Source organism: Falco peregrinus, chromosome Z, assembly GCF_023634155.1.
Source record: "Falco peregrinus isolate bFalPer1 chromosome Z, bFalPer1.pri, whole genome shotgun sequence".
Classification (NCBI taxonomy): domain Eukaryota; kingdom Metazoa; phylum Chordata; class Aves; order Falconiformes; family Falconidae; genus Falco; species Falco peregrinus.
The window spans coordinates 27,384,362-27,406,069 of record NC_073739.1 but is presented as its reverse complement, the minus strand read 5'-3'; the positions used below and the strand labels follow the sequence as shown (position 1 = coordinate 27,406,069).

Here is a 21,708-nt window from a genome sequence, read left to right as displayed (position 1 = left end):
AGCTCACTTTCTTAACCCTGTAATAAACAGGATTGATTTATCTTAATGCCTCATTTCTAACTCTCACGAGAGCAAGATAAATCAGGTGTTTGAATTTCATTTTGTTCTTGTTGCTTGAAGAATAAATGGCTACAGTTTCACATTCTAAAGGAAAGTAATTTTCTATTGGAATTGAAGATGAATGCATACATAACAAGTAAGTTTAAGAAAATAACCTTTTTAATCTTCTGCTGTCACTCCAGGATCCATATGTGTCTGTTGTTCAGACATCAGCTTCAGCTTCTGGATCTGAACAGCTGTATTATTTACACACACTTAACCTATTGCTCTCTGACGGCAGATTCTTTCTGGGTAACTTTTGCTCTGTTTACCATCCTCTTTCACAGGAAGCTGAATGGTTGATCACAATTGGGAATTTATTATTGCTTCACTTTGTTCATAGAGCAACCAAAGTAATTTTCACAGATACTTAAAAACAAATTTAAGTTCTGCTGAGACATCATTGTTGAATGGCATTTACGTAATGATCTGACTAATAAACAACCGAACCTAAACTGTTTGATCAGATGAACTTCTATAACAACTGCTTATTCATTTTCTAAGTAGTAGTAATAGATTATAATTAATGGTAAAAAGCCATGTACAACTTCAGAGCAAGAACAGTTATCTACTTAAAACAACAGAACACTCAGTCTCTGTTTCCATATTCAAGTTGTTTGGCCAAGATTCTATTTTCACGTGACTGGTTAAAAGGGTACAGTATGTGTTCACTTCACTGGTACATTAGTGCATAGAAGTACTTTTGACAGAAGCCAGTGCTAGTGTACATCTCTAAATACTAATTTTTCAGTGTGAAAATAAAGCAGTGCTTTCTTGGAAATAAACAAGCAAACATCAAGCTGGCACGTACATTTTGCTTTCACACTGAAGATTCGCTCAGTTTTTGAAAGAATATGTTTCTGTTTAAGATTGATCCTAATGGAGGCTTTGTAGTTTCCAGCAGTGTTTTGTCTCTTTGCTGTTGCCATTTGATCAGGAAGCTTTTTGGGAAAATCCCTGATGACAGGGATGGTGAGTTAATTATTGCAAATATTGGAGAAGATTTATGTTGATTTATTTTTATATAAAAGATATGCTCCGAACGTTGCCTTCTTAATTTATAGGAAAGAAGTGCATTTAACAGTTTTTACTTTTGGGGGTCATATTGTCTGTTTGTAAAATGTCTGCGTCAGTAGACGCAGAAGTTTGAAAATATCTTGAAATTATTCCCCCTGCTCGTAAACATACATGTAAAATGTAGACTGTATGTAGTGTGCATGGTTTTATTTCCGATGCTTGTCCAGAGGTATGTAAATGTCCAGACACTGTCTAAATGAGAAGGTGTTTTTTTTATGGGCCTTTATCAACTGTATTTTTTCTTTGTTGTTTGTTTGGATATTTCTTTTAGGTTAAAAAGTGTATCATCTCAGGAAGCCTATTGTGGATTTCTTGGAGCAGCAATTCAAACCAATAATGAACAGATGATAACAGTTAAACAGTGCCTGGCAGACAACGTGGTCACAGTGGCAACACCGCACAAGCAACATCAAAGAGCAGGGGACTTTTGTGTTCCCGAGTCAGTGGGAAACATGCCCAGTATCTCAGCTGCCAAAGTGGCTGCAGTTTCTACATAGATCTCTGTAGATCTTGTAACCATGTCTGTTAGTGCAACAGAGAACGATCCTCCTAGATTCTTCGTGGGAGGAGAAGATGGAGAAGGGTTGTTGGACTCGGCCAGATCAGCAGATTATGAGCACTTCTATGACCATGGGGAAGAAGAAGAGGAAGAGTATGATTCTGTATGTACTGTAGGGACATGTGTGTACTATTCTGTATGTTCTGTAGCATTGTTTTACTTTAAAATCATATTAAATCACACAACTGTAATACTGAAATGGTGTTCTGAGTTGGGAAGTCGGTCATATTCAGATAATGATCTGTCAGTTATGTTTGGAAATGCAGCACACTTGAAAAGTAAGTATACCTAGATCTTTGAAGTAGATGTGCTAGACCTTAATAGAGAGTTTCAGAGCAGCCGAGATTCATGTGCCAGCTTTGCAGACTTGACGTGGATTCTGGAATGAACCTGATGCATTAAGTCTTAATTTTATTTATTTGGATAACTAGTACCAAAAAATGAGGTTTTCTTTTTTGTGTGTTGTCTTTTACTTTTTCAGTTTGAACAGACTCAACATTTCTTTTTTTCATCTTAATGTTGCTTTCATTAAGATCTGACATGTTTTCATTCTTCTCTTCGTGTATACACAGTGCATGCTAAATTAATCTGTTATGCCTTGGTTTATTATCCTTGCAGAGTGTTCTGAATGGTATTTTAGCACTGTGCTTAACAAATTTTTAGTTTTAGACATTTTTGGTTTTTTAAAAAAATTAAATTTAAAATAAATTTTAAAAAATTAATTTTTTTAAAACTAAAATTTAATTTAGAATTTTAGACAAACTCTTGATTTTAATATGCATAATTAGTCATGTTATCTTTTTAGCTGTGTTTTGCTGTTCTCTTAGTCTGTGACATTTAACTTCAGGGAATAAATTAGATATTCACTGATTGCAAGCATGTCTAAAAAATGGTAATGCAAGGAAGTGTTAATAGAGCATTTTACCATTAAATGCAACTTGGAAATGCAGAGTAGTGGTGCAAAATCAGCAGCTCAGCTCAATTCAGTCAGTGTGTTTTAGCAAAGGAAGGTAATTGGCTCAGTTTTAAAAGAACAGCAAGTTGAAATAAAGGATTGTTCTGGGGTTTTTTTGTTTGTTTCTTTTTAAATGGAGTAGGAGGTTGGCTGTGGCACTTAGGAATACCATTGGGGGAAAGAGTTTTTAAAGGCTTATAACATGGAAGGCAATACAGAGTATACAGAAGAAAAATGAAACTGTCTATGCACAAAATAACTCAGAAATCTAGAATAGTGTTTTCTGGTTAATTAGTTCGCCTTTTCATAATTCAGTTGTGTTGGAAGAAGGGTTCGACGGAGTCAAGAAGATGCTCAATATGAGTTATGCATCTTGCTCCACTTTATTAGTTTCTAACACTACTTATATAGAACCGATACACATGCATATTCGTAAAGCAGAAATATAATTGGTTAGTAGTCTCTAAACGCGCACGGTTCTCACACCCCTAATTATCATGACTAAAATAAGCATTCTATCCATGTAGCTAATTGTGTTGCTGTGCTTCAGCCTTGTAGTTTGTTACTCCCTATTTTCCTATACCAGTCCCTATCTTTCTTGGCCCTGCACCTGCTGTCCCAGCAGCTGTAGCTTGCTACAGCCACGGCCTGTTGGCACAACGTAATTACTTGGTCTCAGGATTCAAGAATAGCTCAAGGCTGCCTTTCTTGTTAACTTCAGCACAGCAACTTCAGTACAATTCTGATTACAGGCCTGTTCTAATACCAGGCCTGGATTGTGCAGATCTTCAGAGATTCTAAGGCCACGCTTCTGCAGCCATTCTTCTACACAGTTGTAATATTAGGTAATAAGATGAGAAGCCTTGTGACTACTGAGTAGATGTAGGAAAATTAAATAGATTAAAAATTAATTGCTGGTTAATTTCAGAGTAAGCTGCAAGAATGATTTCATTCAGATTTCACATTTCTGATTTAGGTTTTGATCCTGTGTATTATTCCTGATGCAATACTCATAAAAATTAGTGTAGAGCTATTAAATAGTTTAATTTTTTGAGGCATTTTTATCAGGATGCAGTGTGGTGTGCTGTCACGCTGCATTTTGTTACCTCCTAGCAATTTACTAAATTAAAGGTAGCATGTGAGTTTTACCAGAAAACAGTCTGCTCTACTATTGGGCTGCTAAAACCCTGTTGTGTTCTGAGAAAATGTAAAAATAATAATTGTTTTTTTCTCACCCTCTTCAGCCACCAGAAAGACAAATCGCAGTTGGGATTTGTTCAATGGCGAAGAAATCTAAGTCCAAACCAATGAAAGAAATTCTTGAACGCCTCTCCATGTTTAAGTACATCACTGTGGTAATATTTGAAGAGGATGTTATTTTGAATGAGCCAGTAGAAAACTGGCCTTTATGTGACTGTCTCATTTCTTTTCATTCTAAAGGTACATCTTCCAATAATAACATAAGTATTTTTGACATCTGAATACTTTAACCAGTTCGAGGATCTTTTTATTTTTTTGTCTTGTAGTTTTATTAGATTTTCCTAGGAAGAGGTTCATTTGTCTTGTTTAATATAATACAACTAACTTTTAAAATAAAATTTTTAAATGATACTGTTTTTATTGCCTGAGAAAGTCCTGTCTGACATAGTGTTTAAAATAGCTATTCCATTGGTAAATATTTGTGGAGCTAGGGAAAATGGTGACTAACACTTTTGGTCCAATAACTGTGAAGGCATGCTACTTTCTCAGTGGGAGTGTTGGGTCCCTGGCCACTGTCGTGTATCTCTGCTAACATCTAGGTTTCTTTGTGGGGTTGGGCAGCGAACCAAAGAGGAGTAGGCTGAAGTTAAAAATCGTGTTTTGGGACAGAGGCAATAAAAGCCTTAATTCTAGCCCTACGGAAATGGAGGGCATGTGGAGTGAGGAGAAGAGAACTGGAGACAGGACCACTGTTTTTGGCAGCCCATACTGAAATTAGGCTGCACTTTCATGGTGGTCTTAAGTTGATGTTATGTGTCTATAGTTGACAGAGCATCTTCCCACTTAAGTCACATCTCCGGTTATACTCTAAAGCTTGAATATGAGGGTTCCAGGCTATTTACTGGTGGTGTGTCTTGTAGTTTTAATTTACTTGCCTTAAATATTTTAGGATTTCCACTGGACAAAGCAGTTGCCTATGCAAAACTCAGGAATCCATTCATAATCAATGACTTGAATATGCAGTATCACATACAAGATAGGTAAGTAACACAAATTACCTGCAAACAGCAAATTACTTTCAAGTCGGTGACATGAGAATCTGTTGTTATTGCATATCAATAGTTCCAGTGTATTGTACAGTAGTATAAATAAAATTGCAGTGAATGCTGTGTTTTATTAATGTATGCATAGTTTTGTGGGATGTGCCTGTGTGTTTTTTTCTTTTACTGCTTTTATATCGATACATCTGAACATTTACCAAGGTAGAAATTTGGTGATACATTTGTCTAAAGCATAACAAATAAAAGAGTTTGAACTCTGAAAAGAGGTATAGCATAGGTATGTATAGCAACTGTACAACATCCTATAATTGTGAATTCATATGACTTATTAAAGGTCTTTTTTCTGTCAAGTGGATACTTAACAGAAATTGGTATTCAAAGATCATGTGGTTATTCAAAGTGAATTTTCTTTTGGAGCTGCAATCATGCATAACAAATTAAAAAAACAGTAATGAGCAAAAATAAGCATTGGAGCCTTCTGAACAGTGAGCAGACTTGCTCTTTTAGATGCCTTCACTTTTTCAACTCTTCATGTTAATAATCTCCTTTAACAAGAGTATTGTTCTATGTAAATTGCTGTTGCACTGCCAGAGTGGTAAGGACAGGAGTGGCATAGCAAATTACGTTTTTATTGATCTTGATGAGATCACTGTAAAGGTACAGCTGTGTCAGTGACCTTAAAAGCACGGTATTTATAGAGTATTATATGTGTAGTCTTATCCTGTGTAATTGGGGGGGTGGGGGAGCAACATTTGTATGTATTTTTCTTCTCCCTTACTCATGGACTGTAAAATACAAATATTGGCAGGATTTGCGGTCTTACTGTGCAACTTCTGTTCTCTTCTTCTAGGAGAGAAGTATATGGCATTCTTAAAGCTGAAGGCATTTTACTTCCTCGCTATGCAGTTCTGAACCGTGATCCAAACAATCCCCAGGGTAAAAACTGTTAACTAAAATATCAACCATTACCATTGCTTTGTTCTCCAATGGAGAATACTACATACATAGTGGAAAGCTAATTTTCACTTGCTAGACAATTAATTCTTTTCTGCAGAGGTTGATTTCTCCTCCAGTATTTAAATTATTGTTGTGGGTTAACCCCTACTGGCTGTGGGGACAGTATGTGAAACAGAAAAGACTGTTGAGGCTTGTAAGCACTGCTGAGCAACAACTAAAACATAAAGACTGGTTTGGTCACAAACTCAAAACATAACGGCATACCAGCTGCTGTGAAGAAAACTTAATTCCATCCCAGCCATTGGCAGTACAGTATGCATCTGAAAAGCATGATTCTGAAGCCTGGGGTCACAATTATCTTACCACCATCACAGACCAACTAGAGTATAAGGGCCTCCAAACTCAAACTGTGATTCTAATATGTCGCTGAGGAGAGCAGCATTGATGATGTTACATTACCAACAATGATTAGTAATTTTGCTTAGGAAAGTAATATTGACAGAAACAAGTCAGGCTATTGAATACTTTCCTTTCTAAATACAAGCAACCAGGTAAGGGAAATCTAGTTTGGACAGATCTGCAGATGATATACTCTGAATATAAACTGGAATTAATTTTTCCTATATCTCATAACAAACTTAACAGCTTTTTCTACTGAAGTGGAAACTTAGAGCAACAGTGGGAGATTGCAATGACACAGGACAGGTCAAGACACAAGAGTAAGAGAGAAAGAAAACTGAAGTATTACTGTGGTGTAGGGAGGTAGGGAATTTTAGATTAGTATGTCTACAGCTAAAGCCACAGCCCTAGATGACTGGTGTGATTTAACCCCAGCTGGCAACTAAGTACCATATAGGTAGGGGGAAAAGGACTCATTTATGCTAAAAAAGTCAAATTAAAGCAGCCGCATGCTGCCAACCAGTTGTGAAGAGATTCCAAATTCCAGAGGACCTGTGCCCAGTCCATCAATGACACAGTATGAGACAGTTCTCAGCCTGCTGTCGTTGCAGAGTATTAGTGCATCTGAGACCACACCATGTTTGCTCTCCATGAATGGCACTGAAGAGTGAGTCAAACAGCTCTAGCCCCATCTTCAAAACATTTCAAAAAGAATACACCCATGCAAGTTTATGCTTCTGTAGGAGATGGTGTGCTGTCTGACACTGAGGGAATCAACAGAAATCTTGGAACATAAGATTAAAATTAACATAATACAGACTTGCTACAGCAGACATGTTTAGCACATGACCATCGATTCTTCAGGCAGTCAGTAACAAATCACTGAACCAAAACTGTGATATAATTTTTTACTTCATCCTATAAAATTGCCTCAAATTTCTAATAATTTCATTCCATGAATAAATTATTACATTTCTGTTGTTCACACTGTTTCTTCAGAATGCAACTTGATTGAAGGAGAAGATCATGTGGAAGTGAATGGAGAAATCTTCCAAAAGCCTTTTGTAGAAAAGCCAGTTAGTGCTGAGGACCACAATGTTTACATTTATTATCCAACATCTGCTGGGGGTGGAAGCCAGAGGCTCTTTCGAAAGGTGAGGGTATCATACTAAAGCTGTTGAAGCAATTGTAGATGTCTAACAGAACTGTGGAGCAATTCTGTCCTATCCATATGTTAGCAGGGACCTTTTTTGTCATGTCCTCCTTGTGTAGGAGTAGTGGCAGATCAGAGAAAGTAATTTCAGGAAAACATGTAGATTGGATGAAGACCCTTGTTCTTTGCAGTGGGTTGTCAGCCCACTGCAGATTCTTACAGGTAAAAGAAGCATACACTATCATAGCACTTTTAGAATCTTAAACTTTTGGGAATCATCAAAACCTGCTTGCTTCATTTTGTACAGGAAGTGTTTTCTCAGTAGGTGCATTGTTTTAAGGAGTTTTAAAGTTTCTCAGGCAGTAGCCTATGAATTTATTAATAGAAAAATATTCATTTCAGATTGGCAGCAGAAGCAGTGTTTATTCTCCTGAAAGCAGTGTGAGAAAAACAGGCTCCTATATTTATGAGGAATTCATGCCTACAGATGGCACTGATGTGAAGGTATGACAATAGCACATGCTTATTTATATTTAGAACTATCAAGTGCTCCAAGAACTTGTCAGTTTTAAAGATGAAAGTATATCTTTGTGTCAAATGAAGTTTTGATATAGTTCATAAGTAAAGAACATAATTCTTATTCTAGTGAAATACAGAACTTGTAGAGCAGCTTTGCTTATGTTGTTAGAATCAAGTATTATTACTCAACACATTTTCTTCCTTTTTGTATTGTGTTAGTGCCAGAACAGCATATACATTCCTGTGTAAACAGATGCTGCCTAGATACTTTGTCTGAAGGTTACAAAGAAATCTGTAATTGAAATAGATTTTACCAACTATCCTAGTATTCTAATTAATATACAAAAGTTACTTACTAAAATGATATGAAGTTGCAGAAAATAATACAATGACTTTATCTGTAATTATTTTCACTCTTGTTCATTTATTATCCTAACAGATGTAATGATCAGGTGTCATAAAAGAATGCTAAAACAACATTAACAAAATAAGTATTAAGCCAGCCCCTTATGGAGATTGCTTTCTTTCCCTTTGTGTTAGTTCTGGCTATTTTAAGCCCATCACAAAACATGTAAAGTAAATGTTTTACAAGTGGCCTGAGGATCACTGCTTTTAGACAAAAAGCAGAGGTTTAGAGCATGTGAGATCTAATCCAGTGTTAGGCCAAAGAGCCCTTTTATCAGTTGCAATCAGTTTCTTCCACTTGGTCATACGTGAGAGCTATGGTCATTTTATGTTCTTAGACAAATTCCCCATTCTTTAAGTTGCTATGTTTTCATGAGCTATACTCCTCAGATGGTTATACTGTGCCATACTTTGCAATAGGTTGACAGACGTCTCTGTAAGACTTTTACATCCCGTTTGCAAAAAGAGAAGTGTCTTGCAAACTGAAGAGATTGAAATTACTTGCGTGGTGGGGACTGTTTTGACTACTTGTAGTGCGTATCAGGCAGCAGCAGTGGACTTCTAACACCTCAAATAAACAATGGATTTTCTGCAAGTAACAAGATTGTGACCTTTATATTAGGCAGCTTATCCCAACTCACCCTATTGCCTGAATTGTCTAAATTGGCATAGCTGAATGGCTTTTTATCACAGCTTAAGAGTTTTCTTTTTAATTAAAGTGGCAGTAGCCCATCTTTGTGAGCTGCTGACAAGTCTCCTGTAGCATATGCCCCAGTCCTTTCAGTAACTGTGGCAGAGTAGATTGCACAATCATTCTCTCAAGCCCTGGCCTTGTCATGCTAAAACTGGGCAGATCTTTACTTTGTTTAGTCTTGCCTAAAATATGAAAATATTTTTTAGTAAAGAGAACCACTTAGCCCTGCAGCCAGTTTTCCATAATCAGGTAAGCTGAAATGATTATTGAATTAAACTTCTCATCAAGTTCTGCAGATGTTTTGGAGAGGAAAACATTATTCTTTACCTCTTTATCACCATAATTTTTATTCATCACGTTTTATAATTATTCTTTTTCTTTACCTGTGGTCCAGCTATTCCTCGTCTTGCTTTATCCTAGGTTGTCAGTAAATGATGAGTGTTCTGAGAATGCAGAGAATGGCATTGAGGAAGGTACTTCAGAGTAATCTTTTCAATGATGAAAGCAGCTAGTATCTTTTGAATTTGTTATAACATTTGAGATAAATTTAGCGAACTGTATGCTTATATGGAATGTAATTTAATTACACTGAATCAAGAGTTCCTGTTCTTTGATAAAGGTGTACACAGTAGGTCCAGACTATGCTCATGCTGAAGCACGGAAGTCTCCAGCATTGGATGGCAAAGTAGAACGAGACAGTGAAGGGAAAGAAGTGAGGTATCCAGTCATCCTGAATGCAAGAGAGAAGTTAATTGCTTGGAAAGTATGCCTTGCCTTTAAAGTAAGCAGATTACTTTCCTATCTGATCAAACGTTTACTGTTAAATAATTGTTTATTACATGAAACTTCTGTAGGGTTTTAACGCACAGAGCCAGCAGTGATAAGTGCTGCAGAACTCCTAGGAAGGTGGAATGTTAAACTTCCATATTCACATCTTTTTAATCTAGAAGAATTATTCCTTTAGTGCATTGAAAAGTTCTGAATGGGTAGCTTAAGTTGTGTAAGTTTCCTGAATTCACATGATGCTATTGTGCTTTGCTAGTCCACAGTGTATCTGTTCTGTGCATATGTTCCCACATTTTGTTAATGGTTTCTGAGTTAGCAAAACACAATTTCAGTAGTTAAGTGTTTGTAACTTTTGTTACCTAATAACTATGTTGGGCCCAATTAAATGTTGATTTGGTACTGACTAGGTCCTTATTTGGAGTATCCAATAGTTTCAATTTGTTTTATAGTTTTAAGATTCTTATGTTCAAAACTTCATTCGATCTCTTACCCTCCTTTCACCTGTCTTTTTAAAAGGCTGTTTTCCAGTCTGTCTCATTATCTGTCTGTAACTATGATGGCATTCTGGAGCCTGTAGGATGTGAAATGTCACCCAGCAAAGTGGGCTTTTGAGATCTAAAGAAGTAATTTGATGAAATAACATGTAGTGTTCTGTACTAATAACGTCAATGTTACGTCAGTGTCAAAAACTATACTGTCAAATTTAAATTTAGGCAAAAATTATTTTATCGATATTTTGTCATTTCTTGCCTGCCAACATAGTTTAAAAACTATGTGTAGAGGGAGGGAAACCACTGTCAGAAAGGGGAATTTGTAGGCCCACCATTGCTTATGCTGTAAAGCGTGAAGTTCGTGCATGTGTGAACTTGACCTTCAATACTGATACTGCTAGGGATGTGTAGGAAGGGTAAAATCAAGTTGGGGATATAAAATTAAAAATAGGAGGGTGTTTGCATGGCATGAGTGAACCTAACATGGAACTGACAAAGGCACTACATATAAAATCTATCATATTTTTGTCATGTTTTCAGATGAATACCATGTTAAAATATAAAGTTTATTTAGAGCAAGCAGTCCTAAGGAAGATGATCAATGACTTGAACTTTTATTCTTAAAAACAGCAAACAGTTTGTGGCTTTGATTTGCTGCGTGCTAATGGACAGTCCTATGTCTGTGATGTGAATGGCTTCAGTTTTGTGAAAAATTCCATGAAATACTATGATGATTGTGCTAAGATACTGGGGTAAGGGTTCACTGATCTTTTTCAGGAATTTTGCCTATTCATTCTGTTGTATGTGACTATATTTTATGTACTAGTTATTTTTGTTATTCCTAAAGTAAGAATTTAAAATGAAGTCTCACATAAAATAAGTCATTAAATTAAATAATAAAGTACTTTAAAACATCCTAAATAAATTACTTATTCCTGAAATCATGCAAAACAACTGAATCTGAGTGTTTTGTGAACACTTAAAGCTAACTGAATAAGTATTTTGAAAGCTGGATTAAATTCTTAAAGGTAGTTGAGATTTTTTTTTCAAGTAGAGAAACGCCACTGGATGGTTATGTTTGCTGCTGTTTAGTATGTGCCCAAATTAATGTGCCTTGTCCTTGATCTGAAGCTGCTGTATACTTGTGCATTTTGTGGAGTTCATACTGATAAATCCAAACGGATGTAATATCAAGGTGTTTTCTGTCACATAATCTTTTCTTTACTGCTGGTAGGAAAAAAAAGTGTAACAAGGGATTGGATAGTGAACTCTATGCCAATGAAATGTTGCCCTCAAAGTAGGCTGATCCCATTTTGGCCAGTTAAACTGGCTTTACAGTAAGATTGCACTGATGAGATACAACATGACTTTCTGCATTATCAAATGGTCTGGGATCTTACTAAACAGAGGAAGAGCTAAGCTGAAATTCTAGGTAACAACTGTAGTCCTGTTGTTTTCGGCCATTTCTTGAGTTAGAGTTACAATTCTCAGATCTGTTTTGATTTCTCCTTTTTCAAATTTCTGTAGCTGCTGAATTCTCTGAAAAAAGTTACCATTTTTTCCTTATGCTTTATTCCTTAAAGTAATATATTGCAGTGTTAAGTAACAGCAAATTTTTTTCAAGCTTTTCAGAAATTAAATTTTGGCTTATTCTACTTTAAGATGCACAGGTTTTTTCCTTCATGTTACATGCTTCTTATGTAGATATTAATCTGAAGTTCAGTATGTTTTGATGACATACCTGGTAAACAGAGCATTAGCAAGGTGAACAACGTTCTGTAGGGGAGGCAGTGTTGTCATTTTGTAGTTATGACCAGAGTCTTTCCAGTGCTCTTTACTCTTTGATGAGAATAGCTTGCTGATTATCAGAGACTTTCAGTTAGGCAATGGAATACAGTGTCTAAATATTTGTATGAACAAGTCTCAGTCATTTTCAAGGAACTTTTTTAGGAATTGGAGTGCAAAACCTGAGGATTCTTACAAATCCAGGGCCGTTAGTATAATGTACCTGTAGAAGTTGTAGTAGGTTTAAATTCTTAAGTCGGGTTTTATTATACAAGTAGAAGAAACATATGTATCTAGAATCTCATGACTACTAGTACTCTAAAACCACATTGATAAAAATGCATGTATCTATTACCTGTTTGGTTTGGGGTTTGTATATATTGTATAAGCTGTGCTTTAAACTTAATGATGTGGGTTTTTTTCTTTTTAACCCCTTTTTAGAAATATCATAATGAGAGAACTTGCTCCCCAGTTTCAGATACCATGGTCGATTCCCCTGGAAGCTGAAGACATCCCTATTGTGCCAACTACCTCTGGAACAATGTAAGAAAATAGTAGCTACACCTGAACTGTGCAAATTTCTAATGTAACTTTTGTGTGAATTTTTTTTCTCTTCACAAGGTGTGCCCACTTTGGCCTATGAGCGCTTGTTTTGTGTGATGAAAACAAGGAAGGAATCACAATTGCTATGCCAGCAATCAGTTTCTGACCCTTAGTCAAGCTGAGTATAGAACAGCAGATTTTCAAGTGTAGCATCTTTTTTGCATAGCTTCCTTCACTGCTAATTATTGTTCCAGCACCAACTTAATATGCACTTCTAATAAACATGCTCTCTCATTTAATGAACCTCAAAATCATTTTAAAAACTACTTAAAATAGATATTCTGTAGTTGCTCAAGTCTTAAAATCAATATTTGTATTTTAAACCTTACATCATTTTCAGTTAACCTTAAATTCTTCCATATCCTTCCATCACTTCTGTAGTTATGTCAGATAACTACGACTTTGTCAATTATCTTGATTTGTGATGGTTTTAATATCAAATAGAACATCCCCATACATAGAATTGTGAAATATAACTATTGAAATTTCAGGATGGAGCTTAGATGTGTTATAGCTGTAATACGCCATGGGGACCGAACACCAAAACAAAAAATGAAAATGGAAGTAAAACATCAGAGGTAAGTAAAATCTTGGTAAAAATCAGTTTATATGCTTTAGAGCAGAGTTCAGTTCGTGGGGATATGCAAGCAATGAATTGAGCAGGAATTGCATCATACAAGGGTTTTTTTGTTTTCTCTTAAGTCTGACTGATGTTGCAGCTAATTAACAGGACTGTCAAATTACTTATGCAGAATTCCTCTCATCACATGCTATGCCTTGTGAATAGTCCTGCTTGATCTTAATGAAAATGCATTTATTGCTATAGACACCTTTATCCAAAATAATGCAGCAGAGAATATTTCTGGTTCACCATTTGACCATGACTTCTGCCTTTCTGTTTATCATAAATGTTCTCGTGTGAGCTGTCAGCTTGCAGAACCCTTCTGTCTTTTACTTTTGTCAAAGTTTGTTGACTCTAAACTTCAGGTAGATACCATATTTATGTTAACATTCATAAAGTGCGTTACATAATTGGCCTGGAATTAGGTGCAGTTTCAGTAAAAAGTAATTATTTGTTTTGGGACTGGATTCTTGCATTCAAAGATACATCGTGTAAAAGTGTAGGACTGCTCATTTGGTATTTTTGGTCCCTACTTCTCTTTAGAATTATTCTTGAAGATTAAGAATTGACATTAGAATATCTTCCCTTTTTTTCTTTCTAACACTTAGCAAGTCAGTAAGAGAACTTTTTCAGTGCTCTTATTTTTCTAATGTGCTGTGCTGAAGACTTCCTCAGGAAATGAGATTTGGATAAAGGTTGGTTTGACCTGCTGTGCAGATTTAACATGCTTTTCAAATAGTGTAAGGGTGCTAATTTCAGACCACTTTAGGCTTAAAAGCCACTTGTGCAAGTAATATTTTAACTTCCTAACTGCATTTTTTAAATCAATGTTCTTTCTCTTAAAGATTTTTTGATCTCTTTGAAAAATGCGATGGATATAAATCTGGAAAACTAAAACTGAAAAAACCAAAACAGTTGCAGGCAAGTTTGTCTTTATTTTCTTGTAGTGGTATTTTGTAAGTAGAAGATTATTTATTTAAGTAAGTCCTATGTTTCATTTCTTTAGGAAGTGCTTGATATAGCAAGGCAACTCCTTGTAGAACTTGGGCAAAACAATGATTCTGAAATTGAAGAAAGTAAAGCAAAACTTGAACAGCTAAAGACTGTATTAGAAATGTAAGTGATTAATTTTCAGTCTGCATAGCAATGAAGTTTTGTTCTGTTGTTTTGACTTGTTTGACCAGGTATTGCTTGGCTTGCAAGGATTGTCGAATATGTAATGATGTATTAATTGAAGCACAGGTGTTATCAACAGAGAATGTGACCTTTGACATACAAAGAACTGGGCCATCTCTCTGTTTTTTCTCCTTATCTTTTTAATTGAATTTTTCCTGCACTATATAGTGTCTCAGTGTACTTTCTACATGAAAAACTTGGGGGTTTGATCTCAAATTTTATACTTTGTGTGTTTTTAAAATGGAAGTATTTGAGTACAGGGTCTGCTCCTTGCAGTGTGTGACATAATGAAGTCTGATAGAGCCAGTAAGAAGTTTCTCCGTGTGTACTGTCTGCTTACAGTGAACTTAGAGCATATCAAATAAATAAGGCATTGTATATTAAGCCTGAATTATGTAATAACAAAAAAAAAAAAGCAAAGAAAAACCTATGGCTTTAAGGTTTGTTAAACATCTGGGGTCTCAGAACTCTAAATGGTAGTAGATAACATTAATTTAAAAAAAATCAGGGCAAAGACACTTACTGAAATTTATGACAACTGTTTGAAATGCTAAGTTCTGCTTGAGAACTTAGTTGTGTAACAGATAGTAGCCATCTACACTGCCAGATCAGATTCTGGATACTGATAGCCACTGTAGTTGTGGAACTGAATAGATAAGTTAGTCATGCAATCTGCAAATGTTGTGGGTTTTTTCCAGATTTATTTCCATGTTGTAAAAAAAAGTAGTAGACAGTATTGCTAAATGTTTCAGTATAGAATGGTTGATACTTCTATAGACATTCTGTGCTTGTTGAATTAGGTTTGTTCTAAGCACTGCCTCAATAAATGGTGATCAAATACACAAATCAGTGACCAGCATAGATTTATTAGATCCTGTTACAGGAGCATAGCAGGTTTGGAGGAAAATATTTAAAATACTCCTCTCCCTCTTCCCCTCTTACTTTCCCCTGTTCTTACTTCAGGTATGGGCATTTTTCAGGCATAAACCGCAAAGTTCAGCTAACATATCTTCCTCATGGTTGCCCAAAGACTTCCAGTGAAGAGGAAGGTATTGTATTACTTTTGCACCTAATCACTTAATATGTGTATTTAAATAGTCATGGCCTTGATAACATGTCTTGATGTTAAGAAGAAGGAATATGTTGTTTTGAATGAATGTTTGTATTGTTGGCAGATATTCAGAGTCTCTTAATCTGCTGAATTGTAAAAAGCTATGTAGTAAATTTGTATTAACAGAGCTTTTTTGTAACAGAAAAGTGGGGTGAAAAGAAGCTTCAGTGATTCACCAAAAACAGTGGTTTTGGGGACAGTATAAGAAAATTGGACTCAACATTTACTGCCGTCTTTAGAATTTTCATAAGCTTTTCTGGTCTTTGACCCTTGGTTATTAACTGAAATAACTGTAGGGTATTTAGCATCTAATTTGGTTTAATTTTTCTGTCTCGGTTTACTTCAGAATTCATGCTACATATTCTTGACTTAAATTTTCTCTGTAGTTTAACTACTTCAGGTTTCTCTGTTTAGGTATCTGTTTAGTTCCCCAGTTCAGTATTTTCTTAATGTTAGAATGTTACTAAGGTTTCATAATGTTGAAGAGATTCTTTACTGAAGCCCTGCGTAATCCAAATATTTTTGTTCATTTGCAAAAAAAAAAAAGAAATGTAGAATATACTCCACTACTAAACTCCTTTCTCTGTGTACAATTAGATAATAGAAGAAATGAGCCATCCCTGCTTCTGGTTCTGAAATGGGGAGGAGAATTGACTCCTGCAGGCAGGGTTCAAGCAGAGGAGCTTGGAAGGGCTTTCAGGTGTATGTATCCAGGTGGACAAGGTAAAAAAAATTGAAAAAGTGTTCAATGGCATAAATCCCTTTTGAAGTTAATTAAGTATAAAATGAGAGTTTGAGCAAAATGTTTGTTTGCTAGGAGATTATGCTGGATTTCCTGGATGTGGTTTACTTAGATTACATAGCACTTACCGACACGATCTCAAAATCTACGCTTCTGATGAAGGACGAGTTCAGATGACTGCAGCAGCTTTTGCTAAGGTACAATGTGAAGTTGTATTTTCAATTGTAAAAATTCTGATGTTCTCAAGTTTGTTTTTTGAAAACTGGGGAGATTTGTGGTTTATTAGAGTCCCCATTATATAATGAGGCTGTGTTTTACCCAAAATGCATTTTCAAAGAGTATTTATTTCAGTGACAAAAAGTATCCAATTCATATGCCAAGTATTTGAAGTTCTTTGAGCAGATGCAGACAGGTTTTAATTATCCAGCCCTAGCAATATACCTTAGTCCTTTCCAGTAACAACCTCCAGAATCGTACAATGCTTTGGGCTGGAAGGGACCTTAAAGACCATCTAGTTCCAACCCCACTGCCATGGGCAAGGACACCTTCCACTGGACCAGGTTGCTCAAAGCCACATCCAACCTGGACTTGAACACTTCAGGGAAGGGGCATCCACAGCTTCTCTGGGCAACCTGTTCCAGTGTCTTGCCACCCTCACAGTAAATAATTTCTTCCTAATAATGAATCTAAATCTACCCTCTTTCAGTTTAAAACCATTACTCCTTGTCCTATCACTACACTCCCTGGTAAAGTATCCCTCCCTATCTTTCCTGTAGGCCCTCTTCAAGTACTGGGAGACTGCTATAAGGTCTGTCCAGAGTCTTCTCTAGGCTAAAAACCCCAAATTCTCAGCCTGTCCTCATAGGGAAGGTGCTCCAGCCCCTGGTCATCTTCGTGACTCTCCTCTGGACCCCCTCGAGAAGGTCCATGTCTTTCTTTTACTGTGGGCCCTGGAGCTGAACACAGTGCTCCAGGTTGGGTCTCATGAGAGTGGAAAGAGGGGAACAATTACTTCCCTCAACATGCTGACCACACTTGATGCAGCCCAGGATGAGATTGGCAATGTTTTTATTCTGCACCTTGCTTATTTGTTTAGGGCTTACTCTCCTCAAATTTTTTCAGATTTCTGTGGCAGACTCTGTATGTGTGTTGGTTAAAGCACAGATACTGGAATAGATTTGAGGTAATGTAATCATTTTACATGAGCAAAAATTGCTTATTTGGACCAAAAGATTTTGAGTACAAAAGGCAACACATCACTGAAACCAGGTTCATTAATTTCTAACTTTAAAGAGGAAATTAGAGGGTTTGACACTATTAGAAATGTGGAATTAATAAACCGCTTTGCATATATTTTAATGGGAAATTGTACAGACCATACGTTCATGCTTTTTTTCGAATTCATAGAAGTAGTTTCTTAAAGTTCTTGCAAGAGGCTTTTTACTTTGGGCCTGTCAGAATCAATATCTAATAAGTAAGATGTGATAGCAGTACTGCATCTTGGCACTTCATAGAAATATTTTTTTATGCATATTTTTTGAGGTGAAATTACAAAAATTTTGTGGTGATATTTAAAAAGCATGCATTTTTTTCATTACAAATGTGGATTCATAGCAACTATTAATATAAAACACAGAATTCAGAACTTCCTATAATAACTTGCCAAATATTCGTTTACCCCTCTTCATGCTAGGCAGATTCCTCTTTTGCTCCTCCTCCTACTACTGAGTAGCCCTTTGCAGGCATAGTACTTCCACTTGTTAATAATTAACTAATTTCCTCATTTCAGTGATACAGATCTTTTAATTGTGTGAGAGGACACAGTACAAGTGTTCCATAAATACTTCTTAGGTGAATGAGTTACAGTAATCATACAGAATCATAGAGAGGTTTAGGTTTCAAGGGGACTCAGTATGACATCCAGTCCAACTCCACACATCACAAGGCCAGTTTGGATGAGGTTGCTCAGAACCTCATCAAGTCAAGTTCTGAGTATCTCCAGGAATGGAGATTCCACAATCTCTCTAGGTTTTTAATACCATCAGTCATTTTCAGGTTGTTTCTCTGTTCCTCCGAAGTAGCCCATCCCTGCTTCCACCTTCTGTGCATTCCTTTTATATCCATGCTGACCTTCAGTGTGACTTCCCATACATCAGAGTGGACTGCTCTTGTGCTTTGAAGAGGTTGTCTTTGGAGATCATTCAGCTGTCCCAGACACCTTTGTCCTCCAGGACACCCCTCCATAGAATTCCATGAACAAGCTGAAGTCTGCTTATTTGAAGTCCAGGGCTCTAATGCAATTATTTCTCGTTTACTGCTCCAAGAATCTGTCATAATATCAGGTTTCAGTTACCAAGGCTGCCGATGACCTCCACATTCCTGACACTTCTGAATAACAGGTCCAGAGGAATGCCTCTGCTTAACTGTCCATCAGTAACATGTGTCAAAGAATTGTCCTGGGTGTTTTCCAGAAATCTGGATTGCTTGTCCCCTGCAATGTTACCCATGCATGAGGTACCCAGAGCAAAGGGCACCTATGAAAAACAGAGCCTGCAGTCAGGAGGCTTTCTCCAGTTGTGTTAACAAGCCTTCATCTATTTCCTCTTTTAAATCAGGTGGTCTGTAGCAGAGGCCCACCATGATGTTGCCCTGTGCTTGTTTGTCCTCTGATTCTTAAAAATAAGATCTCAACTTGATTGTCACTGGTTTGAAAGCAAAAGTCCCAGTGTTCAAGCTACTCCTTTATATAGAGCCCAAATCTGTCTCCTTGCCTTCCTGGCTTCCAAAAGGCCCTGTATCTAGCTATGGGAAAACTCCGTTCATGTGAAGTATTCCAACACATCTCTGTAATCTGAATAAATGCAAAGCTCTATAAGTGTTAAGACTTTTAATTTCTTGTGTTTGTTTCCATGCTGCATGTGTTGATGCAGAATTATTTCAGCAATAATGGTCAACAAGGAGACACACACACACCCCTTTCCTTCCTTATCCCAGAGCCCTTCTGTTACCAGGAAAGGCACAGAAGTTTCTGGCCCTCTCTGTTTTGGAAGTCTGTTCACCTGTTGTTCAATGGTAGCTTTTGAATATCCTTCTGTGCTACACAGGGTTTGGACTTTTGCCTCAGTAGGGTCTCTGCAAAGACCCTGTCTATCTCCCATTTGTCCTCCCAGATGTTCCTTGGTTTGCTAATTTTTTCTGTAGCTGCTATCTAGTGATTCAGTGCCCCGAGAAAAGCATGTCCCCCACAAGTCAGGCTGCTGTTGCTGCCAGCCTCAGGGAGAAGGCATGGTGCACTCCCTGCAACCCAAGACCTCAACAGCTGTGGCCTCCAAGGAGCAGTGCTGGCACTACTGAGATGCTAGGGTCACTTCAGCTGGTGCTGGGGACCATGCTTTATGACTTGTCACCATCACTGTTGCAGCAACTGTAGCAATGCTGCACACCAAGTCAATGTTTTGGGGGCCATTTCTGTGTAAATATCTGTATTGTCTGCCAAGTCCCTGTTTATCTAACAGGCAAGTGATAAAATCTCGAATTTAAATTAGTGTTTGGAGTGGGGTTTTTTAAGATGCTCATATTCTCATCCTTGTTTGCCTGATTAATTGTATTATTTGTTTCAGGGACTACTGGCCTTAGAGGGAGAACTGACTCCTATTCTTGTCCAGATGGTGAAAAGTGCTAATATGAATGGTCTTTTGGACAGTGACAGTGATTCTTTAAGCAGCTGTCAGCATCGCGTTAAAGCAAGACTCCATGAAATTCTCCAGCGAGACAGAGAATTTACTGCTGATGACTATGATAAGGTTAGCATATGATTGGTTTCCTATGAAATGAAATAAATATCCCCACACATTCTTGTGTAGAAGTAATGAGCAGTGATTTTTATGTATCTATTTTGAAAAACTATTTATGTGCTTGCTAACAGTTTGAACTGCAAAGGAAACTCCACTAAATGTCATAGTAGATATTTTGAACTATCTTGCAATTTAAGTACTCGGAATAGCTACAGACTTCGAAATAGGAGTATATAGGGGATAGGGACCTCATGCGTAGGTCTTTTTCACTGTTCCATTAAAAAAAATTTAATTATTAATGAACTGAAACTGTATTGTTTACACTTTCTGTTATCTTTACTTTGGCAGTGGGTGGTATTACAAAATGTGCTGCCTGCCTACTGCAGCTGTTTTAATGTTTAATCTGCTACAAGGCTTTTTGTTTTAATTTTAAGAATGCTAAGACACTGAAAACCAGTAGTTTCCAATCAGTGAAAGAAAATGTCTCATTAACAGGCTAAATTAGTACACATTAACATAGTTTATGCTGACTTAGTACAGAATAACATGATTGTTCCTGGTTTTAAATGTAAGTAATGTTTGTTACTGTTAAGACACTTCTCATTCAATTGCACTTACTCTGTCTGGTATAACAACTAAATACAAGTCCTCAAATGATGTTTAAGCTAAAATGCTATTTTTGAAAAGGTATTGAGAGCAAATGATTGAAAAATAATTTTATTACACTGTATGATCCACTTCACGTGGATTTTTTTTTTTAAACAGTAATTAAAAGTACCATCCAAACCACTGCTAGCAGTGGATTCAGCAGTACTTGGGGGGAAAAAGCGAGACGGTACAAGGTCTCAAGGATTTATTCATTTTCCCCCATTTTACTAGACAGTCACTGACAATAACTAACCTTTGGGATTGTAAAGTGACAATAACTCTTCTGGTTTGGATATTTTCGGGGGTTTTTTAACTTACTTGCTACTTGGGAAAACAATCTGTATGGTTTTTTTCTGTGCCAGAGCACCTTTCCTATCACTTTACTTGGTCATAATAGGGAGGTAGGAACTGCTTACTCTTAGACAAAGGCTAAAACAGGGGTCCTCAAACTACGGCGCGCGGGCTGGATAGGCCCCCCAGGGTCCTCAATCTGGCCCCTGGTATTTACAGACCCCCCCTGCCCCCACCGCCAGGGGTTGGGGGGGGAAACCAAGCAGCTGCAGATGGCTGCCTGCCACTGCATCCGCGCCGGCCCCTGGTTAAAAAGTGTGAGGACCCCTGGGCTAAAAAATCTAAATTATCCTATGCATTTGAGGAAACTGGGGAAAGTGCAAATAGATATGTGAAATGTATGTCAATTGTTGTTTGATATCGTAATTTGCTTATGTTGTTGTTTTAACCCTAGCCAGCAGCTAAGCACCACACAGCCACTCACTCACTCTCCCGGGTGGGATGGGAAACAGAATTGGAAGAGTTAAAGTGAGAAAACTTGTGCATTGAGATATAGACAGTTTAATAAGTAAAGCAAAAGC

The 21,708-nt window shown here is 36.9% G+C and overlaps 1 protein-coding gene across 10 annotated transcripts in view; it reads left to right on the top strand.

Annotated features, from left to right (window-relative positions):
* Nucleotides 1-1,447: 1,447 nt before the first annotated feature.
* The window catches only part of PPIP5K2 (diphosphoinositol pentakisphosphate kinase 2), a 42,361-nt gene continuing 22,100 nt past the window's right edge, over nucleotides 1,448-21,708 (top strand). For all 10 annotated transcript variants that reach the window (XM_055791213.1, XM_055791212.1, XM_055791211.1 and 7 more), the window contains exons 1-16: nucleotides 1,448-1,838; nucleotides 3,935-4,130; nucleotides 4,840-4,930; nucleotides 5,802-5,887; nucleotides 7,307-7,461; nucleotides 7,863-7,964; nucleotides 9,698-9,859; nucleotides 10,986-11,107; nucleotides 12,582-12,683; nucleotides 13,235-13,321; nucleotides 14,211-14,286; nucleotides 14,372-14,481; nucleotides 15,505-15,590; nucleotides 16,250-16,375; nucleotides 16,470-16,591; nucleotides 20,015-20,197. In XM_055791213.1, the coding sequence (XP_055647188.1) occupies nucleotides 1,695-1,838; nucleotides 3,935-4,130; nucleotides 4,840-4,930; nucleotides 5,802-5,887; nucleotides 7,307-7,461; nucleotides 7,863-7,964; nucleotides 9,698-9,859; nucleotides 10,986-11,107; nucleotides 12,582-12,683; nucleotides 13,235-13,321; nucleotides 14,211-14,286; nucleotides 14,372-14,481; nucleotides 15,505-15,590; nucleotides 16,250-16,375; nucleotides 16,470-16,591; nucleotides 20,015-20,197 (1,950 nt within the window). In that variant the 5' untranslated portion in view covers nucleotides 1,448-1,694. The remainder of the gene's footprint in view (nucleotides 1,839-3,934; nucleotides 4,131-4,839; nucleotides 4,931-5,801; nucleotides 5,888-7,306; nucleotides 7,462-7,862; nucleotides 7,965-9,697; nucleotides 9,860-10,985; nucleotides 11,108-12,581; nucleotides 12,684-13,234; nucleotides 13,322-14,210; nucleotides 14,287-14,371; nucleotides 14,482-15,504; nucleotides 15,591-16,249; nucleotides 16,376-16,469; nucleotides 16,592-20,014; nucleotides 20,198-21,708) is intronic.